The 25,131-nt window shown below is 32.9% G+C and overlaps 1 protein-coding gene across 2 annotated transcripts in view; it reads right to left on the bottom strand.

Moving 5' to 3' along the window:
• The window catches only part of PTPRQ (protein tyrosine phosphatase receptor type Q), a 246,041-nt gene that overhangs the window by 184,010 nt on the left and 36,900 nt on the right, over positions 1-25,131 (bottom strand). For both annotated transcript variants that reach the window (XM_074270859.1, XM_074270860.1), the window contains exons 9-14: positions 20,710-20,882; positions 9,669-9,849; positions 6,555-6,716; positions 6,265-6,444; positions 5,255-5,362; positions 2,068-2,349 (exon numbers count right to left, since the gene is read on the bottom strand). In XM_074270859.1, the coding sequence (XP_074126960.1) occupies positions 2,068-2,349; positions 5,255-5,362; positions 6,265-6,444; positions 6,555-6,716; positions 9,669-9,849; positions 20,710-20,882 (1,086 nt within the window). The remainder of the gene's footprint in view (positions 1-2,067; positions 2,350-5,254; positions 5,363-6,264; positions 6,445-6,554; positions 6,717-9,668; positions 9,850-20,709; positions 20,883-25,131) is intronic.

Genomic DNA, 25,131 nt, shown 5'->3' with positions numbered 1-25,131 from the left:
ACAAGTTCATTCCCTTTTATAAAACTGAATAGGAAACTAAGATAAGTTACTCACAAGGGTCACATATGTAGTAATCATCCAAGGTGACATTTGAAACCAAATCTTTTTCACTTGAAACGCATTGCTCTATTCACTATAGCAGAATGTCTTACCTTATTTTAATATTATGATGATTTGTATGGTGGTGCTCACTAATTGTAGGATAAAATATTAATCCCTTCATTGGACATTTGAATCCGTCCATAAGTATCACTCCAACCTATCTTTTCAGCCTCATTTCAAAAAAATCTTTTTCATGAATCTCATGTTCCATTCAAATTAGAATGCTACCTGAGTTTGACACTATATCTACTATATTTAAACACCTTATTCATATCTACCTCTCAGAAGCCTTATATTCTTCTGTGGCTCAGTTTAGGAACTGTCCCTTCTGAGGGGAAAAAAAAAAAACTTCCTTGATCTTGTTGGAACATAGTCTATCTTTCCTCAAAATCCTCTCTTACATGCATACTGCATATTTTCAGTAGAATGTAAGCTCCATGAAGATAGGGTCATTTCATCTTTTATGACTGTATTTAAAGAGTCAAGAACAGCAACTTGTCTATAGCAATCATATAACAAAAGATTATTGAATTGAAAGCCTGAGCTCAAAAGTTATCCTTTAAAGAAAAGATTCTCCTTCATTTTGTGCAAATATTCACTCTAATTCATTCAACTACAGTTTATTGATCATCTCTTACATGGAGAAAATTTTGTCAGGAGCTGTGGGAATTACAACGATAAATAGGATACTAGCCCTTGGGGAACTTGGAGTTCATAATGAGAGAGGTTTTTTTCATTTTTGTTTTTATGGATTAGAGCTGTCATTTTATTAATAAAGAAAAACTCCCACTAAGAGAACTCTCTATTACTGCAGCTTCTCAACTGTGCTGCAAGATGCAGTCTTAGTTGCCCAGAGGACCAAAAAATAAATGACACGTCTAAGGTCCCACAGTCAACATGATTTGAAGGAGAACTTGAACCCAGCTCTTCGTGATTGGGAAACCATTTATCAATCCATCACCCCATCTGTCTTTTGTGGGAAATAGACACATAAAAATTACTGTAACATATGAGAAACAAAGGGAGAGTAAAATTTAGAGAAAAAATGACAGTGTTTTTTAACCCAGATACATTTTGCAACAATGAAATACTGTCACTGTATGTCTCACTGGGTAACCAACATAACAGCTGTAACAATAATGGAGAATGTGCCAGTGGATAGAGAGTCAGAGGCAGGTTGACTTACATTCAAATCTGACTTGTGACATTTTGGGTAGGGCTGTTATTGAAATTTATTGATTGGCTGACAACCCTTGGAATCCATAAATTGCAGAAAAGGTGTCCATCTGCATTGTGAGGGAGTTTCCTCACATGGGAATTCCTTGTATCAGGGCTTCTTAAACTTTTCTTCACTCATGTACCCTTTTCACGCAAGAAATTTTTACACAACCTTAGGTTTTCAAGTTATAAAATAAATATATAAATCAAACATTTACTGATAAAAAAAATCATAATTTCCTGACCCCCACATTTAGTTATACAACCCCACATGAGGCTGTGACCCATACTATTAGAAGTTTTGCCATATATGAATGAAATAACAGATCCAGTAGCATCTCTCTAGCCCACTATGAATTCTTGGGAATCTTTAATGACTCAGTAACATCAATGCTTCAGGAGATCTTTGATGATAAAATGTGTATGTGTGTGTATGTACACACATATACAAACACAGACAACATATGAACATATATAAACACATGTACATACATACTATGTATTATGATATATAAACAGTATATAAGTATAAATATATGTACACACAGTATATGTATAGATATGTGTACACATGTCCGTACCTGTGCATGCATTGTGCATTTATATCTATATCTATATATATATATATATACATATACATATAATATATGTATATGTATATATATATGTATGTATATATATATACACACACAATACTATTATGTTTATAGAAAAATGTGTTTTGAAATGATTATGAAAAATACTCACCAGTTTCTGAAGTTCTCACAGACAGCAAAGATGACAATTGATTGCCATGACCAATTCTAGTATAAGACCTTACAGAAATGTTATAAAGGGTATAAGGTTTTAAGTTGCTCAGAATGATATTTGTTGTTGAAGAGTTTTTAAAGAACAAATGGTTTGCATTTCTATAAATGACTTCATAGGAGATGATAATTCCATTAGGTTTTTCTGGGGGCAACCACTTTAGTTTTATTTCTGTAGAAGTCACATCAATAACCTCAACACCTTGGGGTGGTGATTCTGGCTCTGTAAGAAGGAAATTTTGTTTTAAAAATAAAATATTTGAATTAGACTTCTTTTTTAAGCAGTTTCCTTAACTTATTATATAATATATTTTTTGGCTCTAGCAACCTTTTGTTTCAAGAAATACGGAAAAGTATATTCATTAGCTAGAGTATATCTTTACTTAAATGAAATAATATATCTTTAAAATAGCAAAGACTATATACTTGAAGGATGTAAAGAGTCTCAAGTCATTAGTTGGCACGGATTTACATATTCACTCATTTCCTTGTCCTTCTCCCAATGTTCATCAATCTTAAATATTTAACAATCAAAAATTACGTATTTAGCACCTCCTATGAAATAAGCAATATGTTAGATACTGTGACCATAAAGACAGGCCCTGTCTTTAAAGAACTTTTATTTTATTACATGTAGTAACAAAACTGAAGGTTCAAAACTATATCAATCAGATATTTATATGTGCTAAGGTTTATCATTATTAAGCTCAAAATATTCATATTATCATGTGATGTATAAAAAGTTTGAGAAATGATTTCTGGATAATTAATGATTTAATAAAAGGATTAATTATTCAGAAATCATATCTCTCAAACTTTATATATGACACAATTCACGGGAATTGGCATGGGAGCCAAGGCACAAACTTTTGTTGTATTATAATCCTAGCTCAACACAACCTTAGAATTCAATTTGTAAGCATCTAATAGAGAACTAGTTCCAGTATTTGCATTCAAACACTCATTCTTCACAGGATTAGAGATCATATTTAAATAGCTATCTAGATACAGTGAATGCAGTTCTAGACTTATGTTCAAATCTGGCCTAACCTCTGCCTGCCACAGTTTCCTTATCTGTAAAATTGTGATAATAATACCTTCTATTCAGACTTATGAAAATGAAATGAAATAATATTTGTAAAGACTTAGCAAAGCTTAAAGAAGAATATAAATTATAACTGGCATTATTATGCTATTATAAGATCACAGATTTTGAGCTACAAAATACCTCAAATACCAAAAATATATCATTTTTCATTTTACAGCTGAGGAAATTAAGGCTCCAAGCGACTATAGGATTTGTCTGTATCCTCATAGGTAAGAAATAGCAAAGCCTCATCTTCAGGTTCCAAATCCAGTACTAGTGTCATATCATTCCATATGCTTGCTGACTAGTATTCAGCACATATTCAATAACCACTTACTTTCCATTCACTCTCAAGCACACAATACTGAACTCATTTAATATTTATGCTACATCTCTATCACACCCAAAACCAAATCTCACACTACTACACTAAACAATATTTGACCAGTAGCCTTAGAAGAAAAGTTTCAGACCTTTCTAAATGGTCTTGAAAGAAGTTTTCTTTGCAGACAACTGTGAGAATGCTGTTTTCTTTCCACAGTTACCTGATTATCCTCCTTCTTCCCAATTTCAACCATAGACACTCAAAATCATTTGCTTCAGCCATGAAAAGTATTCTTTTTTTCAAAGCTTTTTTTAAAAATTCCCTATTAATGTGAGTCATTTCTGAGCATATAACAAGATAAAAATTATTTGAGAAGCTATCAAAAATAATGAAAACCAATGTAACTTTCTTGGCCATATTAGGGAGAAAGGTGCCAGACTTAGAATTTTGGTGTTAATCTCAGACATTAACTATTTTTATATGACTTTGAAGAAGTGATTTCAATTCTCTGAACTTCAGTTTCCTTGTCTAGGATAAAAGTGATTGACAAAAATTACAAGGTTATGATAAGAAAAACACTATCTACCTTAAGGCATCACTGGTGTGAATTTTGTTTCACTTGAACTATTTAGTAATGATAGCAAAACAAAAACAATTTCAGGCATTATTTCCTAAATTCATCTTCCTTTTTTGAAAGCATATAACTTAGAATCATTGATTAAAGAACTAGAAGAGGTTTTTCCTGGTCTCAGTTCTTTGATTTTTTAAGTGAGGAAGTCTAGTGAGAACATTTCGGAGGTCCCTTCTACTTGTGACTGCATGATGATAGAAGCATTAAGTTGAACCCTTTATTTTATTTCTTTGTTTAATTAATTCATCAGAAGTTTTTTTTTTATTTGCAAATTTTCTCCCTTCCTCTATACCTCTTTCACTCATTGAGAAGATAAAAAATTAATCCTTTTTACATATGAAGTCATGCAAAATATATTTTTATACTAGCCATGATAAAAAATTGAGTAAGAAAAATGTTTTTAAAAGTGATGGTGAGGGAAAATATGATTCAACCTGCACTCAGAGTTCATCAGTTGCCTCTCTGGCAATGGATAGCATTTTTCATCAAAAGACTTTTGGAATTGTGATGAACCAACTGTATTGATAAATCTGTCACTGTTGATTATTGTTATAATTACATAACAATGTAACAATCATTTTTAACAATAATCACATACTATATATACTGTTTAGGTTCTTATCACTTCACTTTGCATCAACTCACATAAGTTTTCTGTTTTTTTTTTTTTTAAATCATCCCAGTCTTACAGTACAGTAGCATTCCACCATAATCATATGCCACAACTTCTTCAGTCATTTTCCAATTGATAGGCATCCCCTCAGTTTCCAATTTTTGGCCACCACAAAAAAAATAGCTGATATATATTTTTGTGTGTGTTTAAAGGCATTTGAGATTAAGTTAATTACCCAGTTTCACAAAGGTAGGAAGTTTCTAAGGATGGATTTGAACTCAGATTCTCCTGCTTCCAGAGCCAATGCTCTATCTTCATTGCTCCATCAATTGCCTCTAAATATTTTTATACAAATGAGTAGTAAATGGTAGAGCTAAGATTTGGGTTTAGGCCTCTGACTCCAATTCAAACATCCTTTCCATTACATCATGGATAAAACAGACTTAAATGAAGTGAGCATGTGTTATCTTACCATCTTCTGGGGTTCTCACAAAAATGTCATTTTCTTCAGACAAAGAACTCTCCCCAATACTGGTTGAAGCAGCCACTCTCATTTTATACTTTGTATATTTCTTCAAACCTACAAGAGTAATCCACAAAAGATTATAAGAATTTCTATGTTTAATATTCTCATATTAGAGAGCACCATAGCACAAAGTACATGCTATGATGAGGAAGAAATAATTGATTTTGAGGACCGTGCATACATTCATCTAATCAGCCCCAAACATCCATCTAATCAGCCCCAACTCACCATAACTGCAACCCTCCACTATATGTATTTCACAAACTTGCCTTGTAGACATGATCTTAGTTGTTTCCAAACATTCCTGGGACAGAAAGATTCTAAAGTTCAAAATAAACATTTGGCACTCTAAGAAAGACTTGGCACAAACATAGGCTATGAATTAGTCTGAATTCAGATGGGATGTTATTCCTTTGCTTTCTAAACATGGCCTCAATATTCAGCCAGATTATTCCAATTGATTTTTCTTTTGAATGATTCAAAGATATCCTCTTTAAGGCTCTTTTCTTTTCTTTTTTCAGTATAGAGAACTTCAGGTGAAGAAATTCCTTCCATTAACACAAATCAGTAACTCATCCTTAACTTAAAGTTATAGAGGGCTGCCTGAAAGGTTAATTGATGTATTGGCCCACGGTCACATGTGCCAGAGGGAGAAATTGAAAAAAAAACCCTCTCTGATCATTCTACAACACTACTCCTAATTTGAATCTATTCCCATTAAAATAATGGCGTTTTTGTGATAAAAATTATCAAAGGAAACTGTATTTAATTCTTTTTTCTTAGGTCTTTTTTCAGGATATTCTTTAAAATTAGATACAAATAAAAGTCTCTGTGACATGATACAGTAAATCCTTAGAACAATGAAGAACAGTATGCTGAAATATCTAAATTCACATATAGTTATCAATATTCTTTTCAGCAAAACAGCAACCATTTTAATAAAAATATTGCTCTACCTGTGATAAGAAAGCTGTTATCTAGAGTAGTCATCTGGAATGCTCTGTTTGTATCCAGTTCCATGGCATAAATTGTATAATGTGTTATTTTTCCATTGGGATATTCTGGTGGATCCCAATATAGCAAAATAGATGATGAGCTAATGTTTTTATAGTTTATAGATTGTATGGAGCTTGGCACTTTAAAAAAAGAGGGAACAGTTAATGATTGGAGAATAAATAAAGGCATTAAAAATCATTATATTGCAGGATCACTTACATGCAACTTATTCAGAGGAAATACACTTTACCTTGCTCACTTGTCCTGGCATTGAGAACAGTTGGTGGTCCTTCTCCCATAATTGTGAAAGCAGACACACTGATCCTATATTCGGTGAAAGGTGCAAGCTTCTTTACAACATAAGACAGCTGTTCAGCTGAAATGTCAGTGATATACGGATCACTTGCTGTTCCTGTTTGGAATAAGAAAGAAATAATTTCCAATCTCATAAACAAACTTATTTTTATTCACACATCCAAAGTTTTAAGCCTGAGAACACATACTTGTCATTCTATCTCTGCTACTGTTTTATCACCAATGTAATGGGGATACTGGGGAAGCTAATTACTAAAACGATCACTAAAATGAGCATGAATAAGATCCCAGCAATGTTACAAATTAGCTATTGTTGAATGATGAATAGAATTGAAAGATATAAGGTATGAATCAGAAAGAATCAAACTTGTCCATACCCAGAAATCTGCATGCAAACTCATGGGAAAATGTTCATGAAAATACCATCTTAATATGTATAGCAGATATTACCTTTCCAGCTGAAAAAATGGGTCACAATTGTAAGGCATTGGGAAGATCCAAATTGAAGGCAGAATTTATAGCGTTCCTTTAAGTTTTACATAGTAGTCTTGCTCTGATTTGAGTCTCACAAAAATTCTAGGAAGCTATTTATTTAGCTTATTATTTTGTCCCATTTGAATGTAAACTCTTTGGAGTCAGAGTCCTCTGCCTTTTGTATTTGTTGCCACCATGCCTGATATATTTTAAGTGTTTAATTCATATTTGTTAATTGATTGATTGATCTTCATGTTATAGGTAGAGAAAATAAGGCCCAAAGAAATGAAAGGAAATGCCCCGAATAACATTAGTGTCAGAAAGCAAGATTTGAATCCATGTCTTCTAACTCCAAATCTATCACTTCATCCAAAATAAATGATGGCTACCTAAAATGTCTCCAGGAATGATTTTCCAAAATGGCTACTTTTGTATTATTATTTCTCTCTTATTAGTAAGAACTAATTTAGTGTTTCAAATGCTGAACATATTTGAACAACATCTCTGTAGATTTTAATGGTCATTATTATATTCTATCTTATCCTAGAAACATGGGTTCTCAATTCTGTATTTTACAAGTCAAATTAAATTATTATCATAAAATAGATTTCGATAGCCAGTGATAGATACAGCAAATTGGAATATTAAAGGCAGCTCACTAAGTGGCATAATGGATAGCCTGCTGGACTACAAACTAAGAAGGCCTAAGTGCAAATCTGACCTCAGATATTTACCATCTGTGACCTTGGGCAAGTCAGTTAATTACTTTTAGTCTCAGTTTCCTCATTTGTAAAATATACATAATAATAACAATTATGTCATGAGGCATGTGGTTGTGAGGATCAAAAGAGATGGCCAATATAAAAGTGCTTCACAAACTGTAAATCACTATATAAATTCTAGGTATTGTGAATGAATAAATAGGAAATGGAGAGGTGACACAGTATCAGGCAATACTTGGTACCAGGAAGACCAAAGTCTAAGTTCTGTCAATGACAGACAGATTCCCACTCCCTTCAATATGTAGAATATTATTTTATAATATTTATAATATTTACAACATATCATTTATACTAACTATATTATATAATATAAATAGTATATATAATATATTTGTGTTATATATTATCTTATAATATTTATACCATTGTATATATAATTTATAATAGCTATATTTTAAAATGCTTGTTATTATATTATATATATTTTATACTCTTTATATTTTGTATTACACATTATTATACTTTATAGAGAGAAAGCTATAGATATTAAGTAAATGCCCATGAACAAATCCCTTCTCTTTTTGGGTCCCAGTCAATTTTTAAAGATTTTAAACTTTATAGACAATATGAATCTGCATGGGTCAAAGGAGTTTCCTGGAATCATAAGATAACAGACTAAGAACTAGAAGGGAAATTAGAAGGATTTTAGTTTAACTTCCACATGTGGTTCAAATGAGACAGTTGAGGCCCAGCTACTCACAGATAGTAAATTCACACACAGATGGTAATTTCAGAGGTATGATTTCCAGGTCTTTGTTTCCAAACTAGATGTTTATTTCCACTCTTCCCATACAGAGGGTTGTCTGTTTTGACAAAATCATAGGCTATTCTATGACACTTCCCTCTTAACTCTCCTTCTTACCTCCCCCCATCAAACACAAACTGTAGAATAATCAAGGTGGAATTTGTTTTCCAGATGGTATAATCATAAATTGTAATTAGCATCAGTTATTAGCGATGGGAATTCAAGATTTTAGAACTATCCCACAGCTTGGGATTCTGAATTCCTAGTTTTATTCAAAAACTTTATTTTGCAAAGCAGACAATATATTGAATTAAAGGAAACAATTGAGCTCATTTTTATGGTAAATTCAATTAGAAGAAAATTAAACCACATACAATTAATTTTCAATGGACACGATTTAAAAGAGTGGTGACTGTACCATAAACTATTCTGTTCAGATGGTCTTTAAAAAAATCAGTGAACTATGGCAAGTCTGTGTCTCCCAGGTCCTATTTAATGGGTCACAAGTGTGTCCATTCTTCTTTCAGAAACAGTAGGGTCCATTGACACCCCAGAGCAAGTGTATATACTAATGACATCACCATGTCAGGGAGGTCACCTCCACCTGTTTGTCACCCCACACGCTAGAGTTGTAACTTTTTGACCTATTTACCTTTAGTGATGGCTGAAAACCTATTAGTCAAAAGCTGCAAAGAGGAGGCCAGTAAAGGATTGGAAGATATGTTAATCCCCTACAATCACACCTGCTTTGGCAACTGTAATAACTGATTGTCTATGCAGCTTGGCTGATGACTCTGGGGTGCTAGGTTTTCTGGAAGGAAGGTCAGCTGGGTGAGGAAGGGGCTCACTCCTGCCTGTGTGGCATTCTCATTTATTGCATGAAGTTATCTGCCAGTTTTTTTTTAAGTAAGAACAAAGTCTGACTTCACTCCATGTTCCATTAATAATTTGGTTGAACTCTGTACTGAAATAGCCTAGACAAGACAGCAGCATAGACAAGATACAAGATAAGAAAAATTTATGGAGAAATAAAAAAATAATTATATACCAGTTGTTGAATAAAGTTCGTCATTTCCATTTGTTTGGGGAATGCTATTTTGAGAAAGACTGGAAAAGAGAACTGGAGACCCTGCTGCCATGTTGGAAAACATCTCTGCTGAGCCTTCATAGGATGTGGTCACTTCATTTATTAGAGCTTCAGTGTCTGGAGTCATGGAGTCACTCATAAGCTGCAATTAAAAAAAAAAAACAACTAATTCTGTTCTTCACAATTATGCTGAGCAGTGACTTAAGTGAACAATTAGCTTAGTAGTCGATGCTTTGCATTTAGCTATTTTACAATGAACGAAGGATTGTTTTTCTGCCATGATTTATTATTGTCAATTACTTTTACGACATTCCACTCTGCAGCTACTAAGAATTAGCTGTAACATTACACTCCAGCCACACTTACCAGAGGCCACTAGTCCATTTTGAGAATGGATTTTTTTTTTTTTTTAGTATCCGTGTATGTCTGGATTTCACTTAGTGAAAAAGGACATCTTCAGCAAGATATTTCAACTAAACATACTAATACTTCAAACAATAATACAATATACTGTTGATAACAATTGATGCAATATAGAACAGAGAAAAGAGATCCAGATATAAATTTATATTGATTCTTTCTGCCTCTGATATTTTGAGCAACTCATATAATATCCCTACTGCTTACTCTGTATGTAAATTAATGTGACTTAACGGTCTCTAAGATCTGTTCTATTCCAAATCTATGATACTGAAATTCTTTATATCAATTCAAATCCCATCTCAGATATTCAGTAGATTTTGTAGCTAAAGGCAGGAAATTTAGGATTTTAAATTCCCTATCCTCATAATATATAATAGTTCCTCCCTCAAAAAGTTCTTGTGATACTTAAATGAGATCATGCAAAAATAATATCAGTTAATAGTAATAGTCATAGACTACATCTGCTGTTTAATTGCTATAGGGAAATATGGCATAATGCTTAAAGAAGTGACTTAAGAGTTAAGATGACTTGTTTTTATGTTCTGCCTCTATAATATTAATAACAACTAACACTTACATAGCACCCACTATGTGCCAGGCTCTGTGCTAAGTGCTTTCCAAATATTATCTCAATTGATTCTTATAACAACCCTAGGAGACAGGTGCTATCATCATACCCTTTTTTCTAGTGAAGAAGCTGAAGTCCATTGTCTTCAAGTTAGAACTGAAGTCAGATTTGAACTTGGGACTTTCTGATTCCAAGCTTTATCCATTATGCTACCTATACTGATCATAGGCAAGTAAGTTATTTAAATTTTCAACCTTTAAGCAATTCTTTTTTTCCCCTGAGGCAATTAGAGTTGTGATTTGCCCAGGATCACACAGCTAGGAAGTGTTAAGTGTCTGAGACCAGATTTGAACTCAGGTCCTCCTGACTTCAGTACTAGTACTCTATCCACTATACCACCTAGCTACCCCTAGGCAACTCTCTAAAGACTAATATTGTGGATAGATGTTTACATATTGGGAGGTCCCTATCATGAGAAAATTGCAAGTTTAGGGAAAAAAATTGAACTTGCTCTATGGGAACTCTGTCAGTCATTTCTCTGCACCTTATAGATATAGAGAGTGTTAGAAACACTAACTGATTTGCTCATGGTCATTTTTTGTATCTGTATAGTAACTGTACAGTATATATAAGAAGCTAGGTTAACTGTGGATTTTCTTTACTCTAAGGTTATTTATTGTCTATTATGGCACAGTAGTACTACTTTATTTTTTACCAACTTACTTCACAAAGTAGTTCTACCAACATAATTTCAATTTATCCTTACAACAATTATAGGGGTTAGAGTTATTTTTTCCTCTACACTCAGAAAGAAGGAAATCCAAGTTTAAGAAAGCTAAAGTGCTTGGTCAAGATCATACAATGATTGCTACTGAATATAAACTTAACACTTCTAACTTCAGATTTAATATTCTTTTTTCCTTACAAGGGTGATAAAGAGAAAATTTCTGGACAAAGTATTTTTCAAAACTCTTGGCTTTATATGTGAAAAACTATAGTAGCTCTTTTCATGGTGGCAAAAAACTAGAATTTGAAGAAATGGTCATCAGTTGGGGAATGACTGAATGAGTTATGATATATGATTATGACGGAATACTATTGTGCTATAAGAAATGATAAGCAGGATAGTTTCAGAAACAACTGGAAAGACTTTTATGAACTGATACAAAAGGAACTGAGCAGAACCAGGAAACCATTGAATATATTAATAGCAATATTTTGTGATCATTAACTTTGAAAGACTTAGCTCTTTTCAGCAATTCAATATCAAGACAATTTTAAAGAAACTAGGATGAAAAATGCTATCCCACTTTTACAGAAATAACTGTTGGAGTCTGAATGCAGAAAAAAGCAACTTTTTTCCTTTATTTTGGGATTTTTTTCTTGAATTTACTTTTGAAACACGGTTTATATGGAAATGTATTTTGAATAACTTCACATGTATAATCTATATCAAATTATTGCCTTTTCAAGCTGGGAAAAGAGGGAAAGAGAATTCAGAACTCAATGATTTTAAATGTTAGAAATGTTTTACATATAATTGAGAAAAAGAAAAAAATTCCTGGATAGAACATATTCTGCTTCATTATACATATGTTTTTATTTACAATTGAGTGATTTTTCTGATTTCTCAGAAACATATATCTAGTTCAATTCAATTAATTTCAATTCCACTAATTCTAGGTACTTTCTATGTGTTAAACACCACCAAGATAAAAATGATATTGTCCCTGTTCTCAAGGAACTCAAAGTTCAAATTAGTAAGATATGATCCTTGCACAAATAAATACAATGAAAGATATACTTTGAGAGTAGCAAAAGAAAGATTTAGACAAAGGGCTCTGAGAGAATTTCAGAAGGGAAATATAATTTTCAATTTGGGAATTCTTTTAAGAGAAGAGGGCACTTCAGGCTGCAGAAAAAAGGAGTATTTCAAAATGTGAAGATGATGGTATGCTTTTTAGATATTGGGGAATGACTTATGTGAGTGTAAATACAAAAGCTAGGGAAGAATGAAATCAATGAATAGAAGTTTCAGTTAACTGAAATGTAAATAGTTATGTGTAACAAATCTAGAAAGGTAGATTGGAATCTTATTGTAGAAGGGAGTATCAATTTTCATAAAGAGTCAGGAAAGGTCTTTAAGCAGGTGTTTAGGAAAATTGAGAAGTGGAAATATATACAAGAAGCCAGAAGACTTGTTTGGAAGTTGCTGAAATTGTTCAAGTAAAAGATGATAATGGTCTGAGTTAGAGTATACTACAACTTCATAAGTGATTGACATGAGCTGGATATGAAGAAGGAAAATTAAAAGATGTTTGACTTTTGGAACCCAAATAATTGAAAATATAGCATTTCTATAAGCAAAGAGGGGAACATGAGTTCAGGTTTGACCAAATTCCATGAAATTGTAACTTAGAATGTCTAAATTCCTAACTGTAAGTGCCTAATTTGTAGCCTAGGCTGGCTGCTCTAACCATAACTCTGCTTTCCTACCTTGTCATTTTAGAAATGTCTACTATGTCTATCACACTACCCTCATTTTCCAAACTAATACTGCTATGGCCATGTAAAAGTTACTTTTCTGTGGTTCTTTTTAACCACCCTTCTAAGCTTTCAGATTGAAATTTCTCATTGGCCCTTATATCCATTGCTTTCTTTTATTAGAATGCAAACTCCTTGAGGAAAATAAATGTTTCTATTTGGCTCATAGTAAGAATGTTTTGTATACATATATATGTAAGTATGTATTTATAATATCTGATTTTTTGAGGCACTGGGGCTCAAGTGACTTGCCCAGGGTCACACAGCTAGTTACCATCTGAGGTCAAATTTTGAACTAAGATCCTTCTGACTGCAAGATCAGTTGTTCTATCTACTTTGCCACCTAGCTGTCCTCAGATTATAATTTTTAATTTTTGTCAATTCATTCAATCTTTTGATGTATTAATATCCAAGTTGATATTTCCATCAGATAGTTGAAATTCAAAATTGGAGTGCATGAGAGGGAGTGACTATATATATATATATATATATATATATATATATATATATATATATACACACACACACATATTTGGGAATTCTCAGATAAAGATAATAAATAACAAAAGCCATGGGAATAGTTTAGACATAAAAGAAAGGGAATGAAGAAATATAAGAGAAAAGGAACAGGGGCAGCTAGGTGGCTCAGTGGATAGAGCACTAGCCTTGAATTCAGGAGGACCCTCAAGTTCAAATCTGATCTCAGGCACTTAACACTTCCTAGCTGTATGACCCTGGGCAAATCACTTAACCTTAGCCTCAGGAAAAAAAAAAAAAAAAGGAACAAGGACAAAGCTTTGAAGAACACCACAGGAGATCAAGGAAGACATTAAATTAATGAATGACAATAAGGTTTCTGCTTCATATCTGTGAGAAGTAAATTCATTGATTTCAATTATTTCAAGGGTATCCATCGCTTCCTTGGAGTTTTCTTGGCCAAGATACTGGAATAATTTGCCATTTCCTTTTCCAATTCATTTTACAAATTAGGAAACTGAGGCTAAATGATTTGTCCAGGATAAAACAGCTAGTAAGTGACTAAAGTCAAACTTGAATTCCTCTCTTATTAAGTCTAGCTCCATGCCTCTATCCACTTTACTACCCAACTGCAGCAGGTGATGTTATATAAATCATAATCTCCATTGGCCTTGATTTTTTCATATGTAAAATAAGAAGGTTGAACTAGATGAGCTTTTAAGTCCTTTCCAGCCCTGAATCAATGATAATCAGCAATAATTTATTCAGAAAAAGGATAGATTATTCCAAAAGGACTAAAGAAAAGATAGGAACAAAACAAATGATAGAGAGGTCAGAAAATATCTTGTTTTCTGAGTTTAAGATGTTTTAAGGTACTTTAGTTTGGTAAAGTGGCTTAGCCTACTAGAAAAAAATTGGACTTGGATTCTGGAGATCTGAAGTAAATTCCTAGACTGCTTAAATGACTTTAAGTCATTTAACTTCTCCAAGTCTTAGCATGCTCATCTTTATAAATTTACTCGTAACTTCACAAAAAATGAGTTAGCATATGTAAAGTGATTTGAAGTCATAAAAAGGCAAATAAATGCCATCTATTGTTATTATATTTAACCAGACAAATGGGAATGAATCTCATTCATATGATTTGTCTATAATTGTAAAGTACCAAATAAATGTCACCTTTTATTACATGTAACCAGAAAAAAAAAATGGAGGTGAATCTCATTTATGTGATTTATTCAAAGTTGTTAAGTACCAAGAAAATTCAGTTATTATTTAGATCCAGGAAATGGGGATTAATCTCCTTTATGCAGCTTATCCATTATTGAAAAAATTGTGGCAAAGAATTGTAGTTAGAGAACTCTATAGACAGAAAGAACACTTAGAGATCTTCTCCTATTCTAGTTTCTGTCATGCCTTCACAGGCAAATCAGAGCAGCCTGAGTCATAAGCACATAATTCAGAGATGCTCTGGCATTCCTGACTCTACAGTCAATATATTATGTCTGTACCACACAGCTGTGTCCACTATCAATCAATCAACAAGAGAGACTCCACTATGTGCAAGCACTGGGCAAGGGGCTATGAAGGACTGGGTGCAAAGAATGAATTTTCCTAGAATTTAGCCTTTGCATGAAAATCCATCATGATGTTACCCTGATGTAGTCAACATTGGAAGCCAAATTCTAGCAGTCAATTCTTTTAACAGAGTCAAGTATTCCCTTAAGGCCATTTTAATCTAACAGTTGCTATGAATGTTTTTAACTGCCTCTGTTCCCAAGGTATTGGTATCTATTGAAAAGGCTCTGTCAGTAGCTAGGCCAATGACTTCCAACCTTGATTTCGCCAGAACTAGAGTAGTTTTTATACAGCAAAGTCTATCTCTAAGCAGTATTAGAGACTTTTTCAGCAGGGAGGATAGTTTCTATATTATCTTGGGCCATCATGAAATTTTCATGATTTATATTTTCATTAATTTATACAATCAGTATCTATATTCCAAATTTTATTATGCAAATTATTCCAAATAATTCTAAAGGATTATAAGAAATAATTTTAAAAGGAAAAAAAAGTTTTCAGCAAAAACACAAAAGAAAATATAAAGATAAGAGCTGTTGGTATAATGCAAAATCATTGACTCTTAATGAACTATGAAAATTCTAAAGTCAAAATATTAATTGAGGGATTCTTAACCTGGGAATTACTCTAGTTAAGTATTGAAAAGCATATTGCCAGAATATTGGTTACCAGATAATAAATTATTTTAGCCATGGAGACTCACAAAACAGAAAAAATGTACCTAATAGCCATCAGTCTTATGTGGCTTTTTCTGATAGAATATTAGCATTCATGAAATAGTAAAAAGTAATCCAGAACTTCGAAAGAGAGAGAGAGAGAGAGAGAGAGAGAGAGAGAGAGAGAGAGAGAGAGAGAGAGAGAGAGAGAGAGAGAGAGAGGAAGGGAGGAAAGAAGGAAATTAAGAAAGAGAAAAAAGTATTTATGATATGTTTACTATGTTTCAAGCACTCGTAATAAGCACTGAGAATACAAATATAAAAATTAAGACAATTCCTTGCCTAAAGGAATGATGGCTGAAGAGTTATGTTTTGATTAAAAAAAATCAAAGGGAAGTTGAATAAATTATGGAGTAATTCATTCACATATCCTTTACCAAAATGGCTACATTCATTTAATTTAATTCCAGAACAAGAAATGGGAAACAATGAGGATTTGGGGAAATTCACACTTATTATGACACCATAAAATGAGCCAAGAGTTGCCATTTTGTGAGTCTACATCAGAATAGAAATAGTGAAGGGTCACAAATCAGCCCAGACCCCTAGGACAAGTGCTGGAGTATTAGATGGGAAATGCCAGCTAAAGTTCAAGAGCATGACATGAAGATATCAGAGAAATTATCCATTAATGCGTTAATGTAACTATTACATTTCAGAATTTAGGAATATTCTATTTTATGATCAATGAATTAAAGCATTACTGTAAAAATTTAACTCTATCCATATTGGCATTATTATTGCACATGAAGCCAAGAGAGATTAAATTGCAGTTGCATAAAAGGAGAGCTCCTAGGCTTTCCTTGAAGAGATGAATAAAGGAGCTTTCCAAGAAGAATCCAGCTGTTATTAGTTCAAAAAGTTTCATAATCTTGAGGAGCAATAACAAAGCAAATAGTAATACAACATATTCACTTCCCTGGATAGAACCATGTCCATTTCTGATGTTGAACTATTTGATGATTCCCTGGACTTTAGCAAAGAGAACTTTTTCATGTCTTAAGTAGCTATGGCTATTGAGAAATGTTACAGCACTTGCTGAAATAGTTCCCTTGGCATATCTCCTTGAGAATTGTTCTCCTGAAAAATAGCTACTAGGTCAGGAGGTTGGAGGGAGGATCCCTGCCGCCCTGAGGCTTATAGTTGGAGCATTTGAGGCTGTTTGAGGGTTTGACTTGCCTTATTTCTTCCTTGGGACATCTTGCTGCTTCAGCTAGACTAGCTACTGATGAGGATTGTTTTTTGCAATGGCCAGGTTGGAGGTCCACTTTGGCAAAAGGGTTGTACTTCTTAGCTTGTGTGTACCTACACACATACACATATATATGAACCTAATAACATTTTAAGCAGTAATGTGATACAGTGAATAGAGCATTGGGCTTTACATCAGAAAGAGTCATCTTCATATGTTCAAATCTATTCTCAGTCACATTAACTTTGTGACCCTGGGCAACTCAGTTATTCCTGTTTGCCTCAGTTTTCTCATCTATAAAACTATCTGAAGAAAGAATTGACAAACCACTCCAGTGTCTTAGCAAGAAAATCCCAAATGTGGTCATGAAAATAGGACACAATTGAAATCACTCAATGATAATAATATATTCAGCAAATAACTAAATTTGAAAACTTCCATTGAAAGGGAATATACTACTATCTGAAGTTGCCCATTGAACTTTAGGACAGCTTTTACAGTAGGGAGACTGTACTAACATTGAGCTTCAATTTGCTTCTTTGAAATTTTTACCTATTGTTCATGAATCTCTCCTCCATAATTCTTAATATAGAAGTAAATTGCTTTTATTTAGCTGTTTTTAATTGTTATTAGAATTTGGACACAATACACAAAATATCATATGACATTCAAAGAAATATAAATCAAAGTTTAAAAACAATACCCAAATAGAGGGTATGAAGACCTCTTAGATCATTCACCAGATTCAATATTTCAAATATATGATTTCACTAGTTTGTATATTTGAAATTAATTGTAGGTTCCCTATGCCTATATATAGATGTTATTTGTGTGATTTGTTGTACAGATTCACCACCACCCAAAAAAGTAAAAAAAAAAAAAAAGTCACTTGGTGACCAACCATCTTGAGAGATGACTCTTACTTTACATAGTTTTAGTAATACAAATTCCTCTGTTACGATGATGCCCAAAGTTTTTTTTTTCATTTTGCTATACCTAGCTCCACTCCAAGCTCAGATCAATGTCACCTTTTTCCATGATACCTCCCATGATTAGTATTTCTATTTCCCAAAGTTCCTTTATATATTGTGTTTTCTTATCGATATGCCTAAAGCTTTCTCTTATAGAATGTAAATTCCTTGAGTTAAAGAATTGTTTCCATTTTAATCTTTGAATCTCTAGTATCTAGACCATTATAAAAAGACACTTAATAATCATCACTTATTGAATTGTTTTGTAGTGAATTGAATTAAATGACATGATGGAATTTGTTAGGACTTGTTAGAGTTTGTACTTCATTGACAAAGCCTTTAGAATTCAGGGTCATTTCTATAATATGATAGGCCATCAGAGTTAGATTACAGGGAGGCTGTATGGAGTGTGCATAAATCATTGGACTTGAATTCCAACTAGTATTAGTTAAGTGACCTGGGCCAAGTCCTCTGTAAAATGAGAGGTTTGGACTCAATGTCACCTAAGATCCATTTCATTTCTAAATCTATGATCCTATGAATAATTAGTAATAATAATAATAATAAACTGTAAAATAGACAGCAGGAGACATGGAAAATTCCCTAACAAAAAACCTATCATCTGAAGTCAGCGATGAGTTTTCCCAAAGATTGTTTCAGTGACCTACAAAGATGGGTTTTTATTCAGGTAGTAGGTTAAATTCTTTTGATGAGTTATTTGTCTGTCTGTCTATCTATCTATCTATCATTTTCAAAGTAGAAATAAGTTTAATCAATCTATCTGAAGGTGATAAGGTTATCCTACCATAATAGCCAAGCCCAGGAGTTATTCCAACATTCCCTCACTCCCTTCTGCTCTTTCTGGGCTGTATAGTATACCAGCATTTTCATTTGTGTTCCCCCTGGAGCAGTCAGAGCCTAATATCATTTAAGCATTAGCATCCAAGCAAATGTCATTAGGAAGATGTCTTCTTTTACCTTCTAGCATATTCATAACTCATAGCTATAGCAGAGAACCTTCAGATTTGTGCCCTTGGATGAATGAATCTACAATGTAGAGAAATAGTCCATAAGACATCTTCTAATTCTCCAAACAATTATTTAATTTTTTAGGACAAAGTGAATTGTGCAAGATTTACAGATATACATGACTTATTATCTGCATTAAAGGTCTTATTACATTATCTTTCCAAAACCATCCTTCTTCTGAACTTCCTATTACTGTTGAGTATTGTCATTCTTCAATTACCCAAGTTCATATCCTCAGTGTCCTCCTCAATTCTTCAGTCTCTAAAATTAGACATACCCAATCTGTTGCTAATCTTATTGATTCTATCTTTATAAAATCTTTTCTATATGTCCCCTTCTATTTACTCACAAGCTACCACCCTCTTCCAAACTATCATTTCTCTCTCTTGTCTTACATAGGACCTTAACTAACCTCTCTTTCTCATGTACAGTCTCTACCCAGCTGCCAAAGTGATTTTCCTAAAGTGCAAGTTTTTCTAGATGACTGTCCTACTCAATAAATTATAGTGGTTCTATATTAATTCTAGAAACAACTTAAATTTTATAAGCCATATGTTATTAGTATGTTGGTGCATATTTAAACATGCAAATATAGTAGATATACATATATTGATGATGTGAAACAGGATTTTTTTTTTTTACTGATAGAGGAGTTTATTGAAAAAAAGTTTAGAGATGAATGGTCAACACTATTCAAATTTACTTCATATGCTTAGGAAAGCAGTATGGTAAAATAGAAAACACAAGGGATATGAAACCTGAATTCAGATCCTGCCTCTGATACCTATTACAAGATCTTGGAAAGTAACCTAAATTCATGAATCTTAGCTTTCTCTTTGGTAAAATGAAGCAATTATGCTATATTGTTTCTAAAGTTCCTTTAAGCTCTTTATAGGTTTGTGATATTCAAAGATATGGAACTGGAAAGTTTCATTAAGGTCATTAAGTCCTAAGCCTCTTTCATTTTACAGATATTTCTACAGCATTTTATAGTTATAGTGATTTTTTTAGCCTGATGGCTATCTTATGAAGTAGTGCTACAGTTCTAATTATGTCTGGTTTTCCACACTAAAAAACAAACAAAACTGAGGCCTACAAAGGTTTAATAACTTGCCTACATGTAGGACATTCATGTAAGTAAATATCAAAGCTGAAGTTAGAACCTAGGAGTTCCTTTCTCTAAATCAGATTCTCTACACTATGGATTCTTAATCTTTTTTTGGTCTGCTGGTCCCTTTTGGGTGAAACCTACAGACCCCTTCTCAAAATAATGTATTATAAATTCACAAAGTAAAATAAATTAGACTGCAAATGAATGTGATTATTTTGAAAAATTTAAAAAGTTATCAAACCCTTACTCTATCCACTAAGTCACTTTGATACTGCCTCTGGGCTGTCAAAAGGTACATTAAATATAGTCCTGAATAAGACAATAAGAAACTTATAAGGCACACAAGGGTATACCCAACCAAATAATCAAAAACAAATAAATAAAAGTCAGTACCTCATCTTTTCCTGTAAGCAACGTATCTTCCAAAATAACTCCTGTCTCGAAAATGAACACTTGTACCCTATATTGACTAATGATTCCATTGGGTTGTCGTGGTTTCTTCCAAGTAATGGTTATTAGTGTGGCTTCAACTTCTAAAAGTTGTAAGTCAAATACTGCACTTGGAACTAAAAGAAAAAAGAAAAGAAAAGAAAAAAGGTTATAAGAATATAATCTAAAAGGCCAGATTCTTTAAAAATCTCACTTGACTAAAGCTTTAAGGTTTTACCAACTCATGACTGAAAAGGGGAAAAAAATCATTGCCAGTTTGTGAATATTTAATCCATAGCATGAGAATCTTCAAGTAAAAGGGCACTTGAAAACTAATAATTTCTATGAGTTTTAACAGAAAAATTAAAGAGGGAAGAGAATGAAATGGAATTACTTTTAATACTCAGCATTCTCATTTTTTATAGTTCTTATTCAGGCCAAATAAATTAAATATTAATAAAAATTCATTTTGGTTTTCATCTTAACAGCTAATTTAAACATCTGAGGGTTAATAAAAATAATTATAACATGAAAAAAGAAAAGTAGGAGAAAAAAAAGGAAAGGGAAGAAGAAAGAAAAGGAAAGGGAAAGAAAAAAAAGAGAAGGAAGTAGAAAAAGACGGAAGAGGGGAATCAGCAATACATTTATAACTTAAAATCTTAAAAATTTACCCAGGGAACTAAGAGTTAAGTCCCTTGTCCATGATCACTCAGTCAGTATGTCTTAGAAGCAGCTTTGATTCTTAAATCATCCTGACTCTAAGGCTAACCACTCTACCCATGATGCCATGCTTACTCTCTAATAACACTAATAATTACTAGAATTTATATAGTGTTGTAAAGATTGCAGAGAACTCTATGTACATTATCTTATTTTTGCTATCAGATAACATGTTGACATATACTAGATATCAGTTGAATCAACCTTTTTTGATTAAGGCAGCTGCTGCATTTGGAGGTAGACAGACTTGTTTTTAGAACCTTTTTAGACTCTTACTAATCGTTTGGTCCTGGAAAGTCATTTATAAAGTCCATATATAAAATGAAGATGCTACAAGCCCCCCATTCCAAAATTATTCACAGTATCATGCATGTTTGGAACTAAAAGAGACCTACCTTACATGGCATCTTATCCATTCCTTACATTAGACAGATGATAAACTAAAAAAAGATATTTAGTCATGGCAATAGAGACTTTGAACTCATTTGATGTCTGTCTCTGAATTCCAATATTATTGCCACTAAATCACATGACAATTAAATGAAATAATATACATAAAGCCCTTGCAAAGCTTAAAGTGCTCTATAAATGCCAGCTATTATGATTTTCATTTTCATGATAGGAAGAAAAATAAGGCTCTTAGGAAAAATGTTTTCAAGGGCAAATGAAATTAATTCCCTTAACAAGTCATGGAATTGTGGGAATATTGGAGATATTTAAATTAAGCTCTTTATTGTTCTCTATCTCTGTTCTCTTTGTCTCTGTCATTTTATATCTTTATATATACATATGCGTATGTATGTATACATATTATATTTGTTGAGACAATTAGGTGGTACACTGGACTTTGCATTAGGAAGGCATCAGTCCAAATCTAGTCTCAGATACTGTTGTATTAGTATGACCCTAGATAAGTCACTTAATCTTACTCAGCTCAATTTTCTCATCTGTAAAATAAATAAATATATCTACATCACAGTGTTGCAGTGTATATAAAATGACAATATTAGTAAAGCACTTTGCAAACATTAAAGCTATATGTAAATGATATATATATATATATATATATATATAACTATGTAATTATATAATAAATATTTATATATAACAATCTATCTATACACACACAGAGAGATACACACATATATTGTTGTTCAGTCATTTCAGTCATGTCCAACTCTTCATGACCTCGTTTGGAGTTTTCTCAGCAATGATTCTTTGTGCATCTCATTTTAAAGGTGAGGAAACTGAGGAGACAGGGCTAAATGGCTTGCCCAAGGTCACAGAGCTAGTAAATGTATAAGGCCATATTTTAACTCAGGAAGAAGGTTCTTCCTGACTTCAGACCCATCACTCTTGCCACTGTGCCACCTTTGTATTTGTGTATATGTGTGTGTACTCATGTGTATATACATATATATATATATATGTTGTATATATTTATATATATATATATATGTTATACATATTTATACATCTTTGTATAGATTATGTGTATACACATATATTATCTATTTGGGCATATGTACATATACATATATATATATACATGCTTATATATGTAGCACATATATAATATACATATATGACTAAGTGTATATATATATATATATGTATGTGTGTATACACATTATGTTACATATGAGCTTGATATCAAAGGTAATATCCAGAAAATATACAAGTATATTGGGAAAAGTTTTCTCTGAAGAATTAAAAATGAATTCTATATAAAAGAATAATTGAGAGGGAAATGTATATGAGTAGAATGCAAAAGGAATGAGGGAATTTGGAGATGAACAGAAGGAAAAGATATCATTATGTAAAGGTATGAAAAGTAGTGTGTAAAGTATATAAAAGTAGAAAGAAGAGATGGGGTCATCATGTAAGGATGATAAATAGCAGGTAAGGTAGCCAGCATGTTCTGCTCTTGTCTTCACAAAGTCAAGAGAAACCAAGGAAGGCTTCTAGAATATTGGGTGGACCACTGTCCCCTTTTCAAAGGATCTAGACAATAGACTTACGGAAAGGGATTAAGTGTGGCTTGGTGGTCATGTATTATCAGAGGAAACTTTCAAATCAATAATTTCCCAGATACATTTGAGTAATTCAGTCATCGGGTATTAGAAAAAAATCACTGAACTATATAGTTAGCAGTTCCGATGTATTTCTCTTTTTTCTGTCATTTAACTGAATGATCATGAGTAAGTCCCCTTAATTCCTTAGCATCTCAATTACTACATCTATGAATAGCCAATAATTCCTCTTCTATTTACTTCACTAGGCTATTTTAAGATTGAAATGAGCTTTATCTATGTGAAGAGGTTGAGCATGGAAGGAAGGAGAAAGGAAATAGTAAAATCAGGGTCAATAAAAAAGACGAGACAATCACATGATATATGAGGTAAAAGTCAGGGAAAGCACAAAGTGGGCACAAGGAATACAGAGGTTTGTGGAAAAAGGAAAATAAAGCAACAGAAACTGAGTTGTGGGAATTGAGTTATGCAGAGCCCTGAGTATTTTCCAGAGAATGTTGAAGATCAGCTGTGAGCAATAAAGGGGAACTTTAAGGAAAGAAGACAGGAACACTGAAAAACCAAGGCAAGATGGAGAGAGGAAGGAATAGAGAATGGGAAGTTGAAAAAGTAAAAAAGAAGGAAGGCAAATGCTAGTTCCACTCAATCTATTTTGTCTTTCCTAAACCGGACAAAGATGGGACAATCTGAAAGAAAACTCCTACAATTTCTAAGACAGGAGAAAGAAGGGGGGGGGGGAACTCTTATAAAGGAAGATTTGCTTCAAAAGGAATGAGAGCAGCTGCCCAGAAGGAGATTATGTGGTGGTAGGGACTTGGGTTATTAATTCAAGTGGGATGAACCCTTGGGACATATTTGCAGTAATTCAAATCCCTAGAAGTAAGGCTTTTAATGTGAGCTTCAGATCCAGAGAGATACTGGATTTAGTTTTGAAGAACGTAGTAGAAGTAAATGGGACAGACCAGCTGGAAGAATTTTGTGGTAATTCTGGTAAAGAGGCCAAGGCTAAAGGCTCTGTTCACTGCCTCAAAAAATAAAACAGTGGAGAGAGAGATCATTCTGACCATGTCATGGAGATAGTCATATTAATTATGCCAATAACAGTAACAGAATCCTTTAAGGTTTGGAGTGAATGACATTAATCAATTTAAATTAATAAACATTTATAAAATGCTTAATAAATGTGAAGAACTGTGTTAAGTTCTGGAAATGCAAAGGAGAAGAAAAAAAAATTCCTGCCCTCAAGAAGTTTATAGTCCAACATACATGAAACAAAATGGTAGCAAGTGGGGGATGGGATCAGAGCACTAGAAAATAAAATATGTAAAACTAGAAGGGAATTTAAAGATATTTAGTTCAATTTGCAAACTTTACTGATGAGGAATTGAGGACCAGAGAGGTCACAGAGGCAATAAACACCAAAGGTAGAGTATGAATCCTGGATGTCTAATCATAAATTCTGTACTCTTGGTTAGCCATGTCTGCCAAAAGCTTTTAAATTCAGAACAGAGAAAGGTTACAGCTGAAATAGAGAATCAAGGATTGTTATAAGTACTACTCAAGAAATCATCCATTTCATTTCAGGGAGACCATTTCAAGTGGGAACAATGAATACAAATTTATAGTGGGGGGG

The sequence above is a fragment of the Sminthopsis crassicaudata genome, chromosome 5, assembly GCF_048593235.1.
Source record: "Sminthopsis crassicaudata isolate SCR6 chromosome 5, ASM4859323v1, whole genome shotgun sequence".
Lineage (NCBI taxonomy): Eukaryota > Metazoa > Chordata > Mammalia > Dasyuromorphia > Dasyuridae > Sminthopsis > Sminthopsis crassicaudata.
The sequence above is the reverse complement of the archived record's forward strand: the minus strand, read 5'-3'. Positions and strand labels throughout refer to the sequence as shown.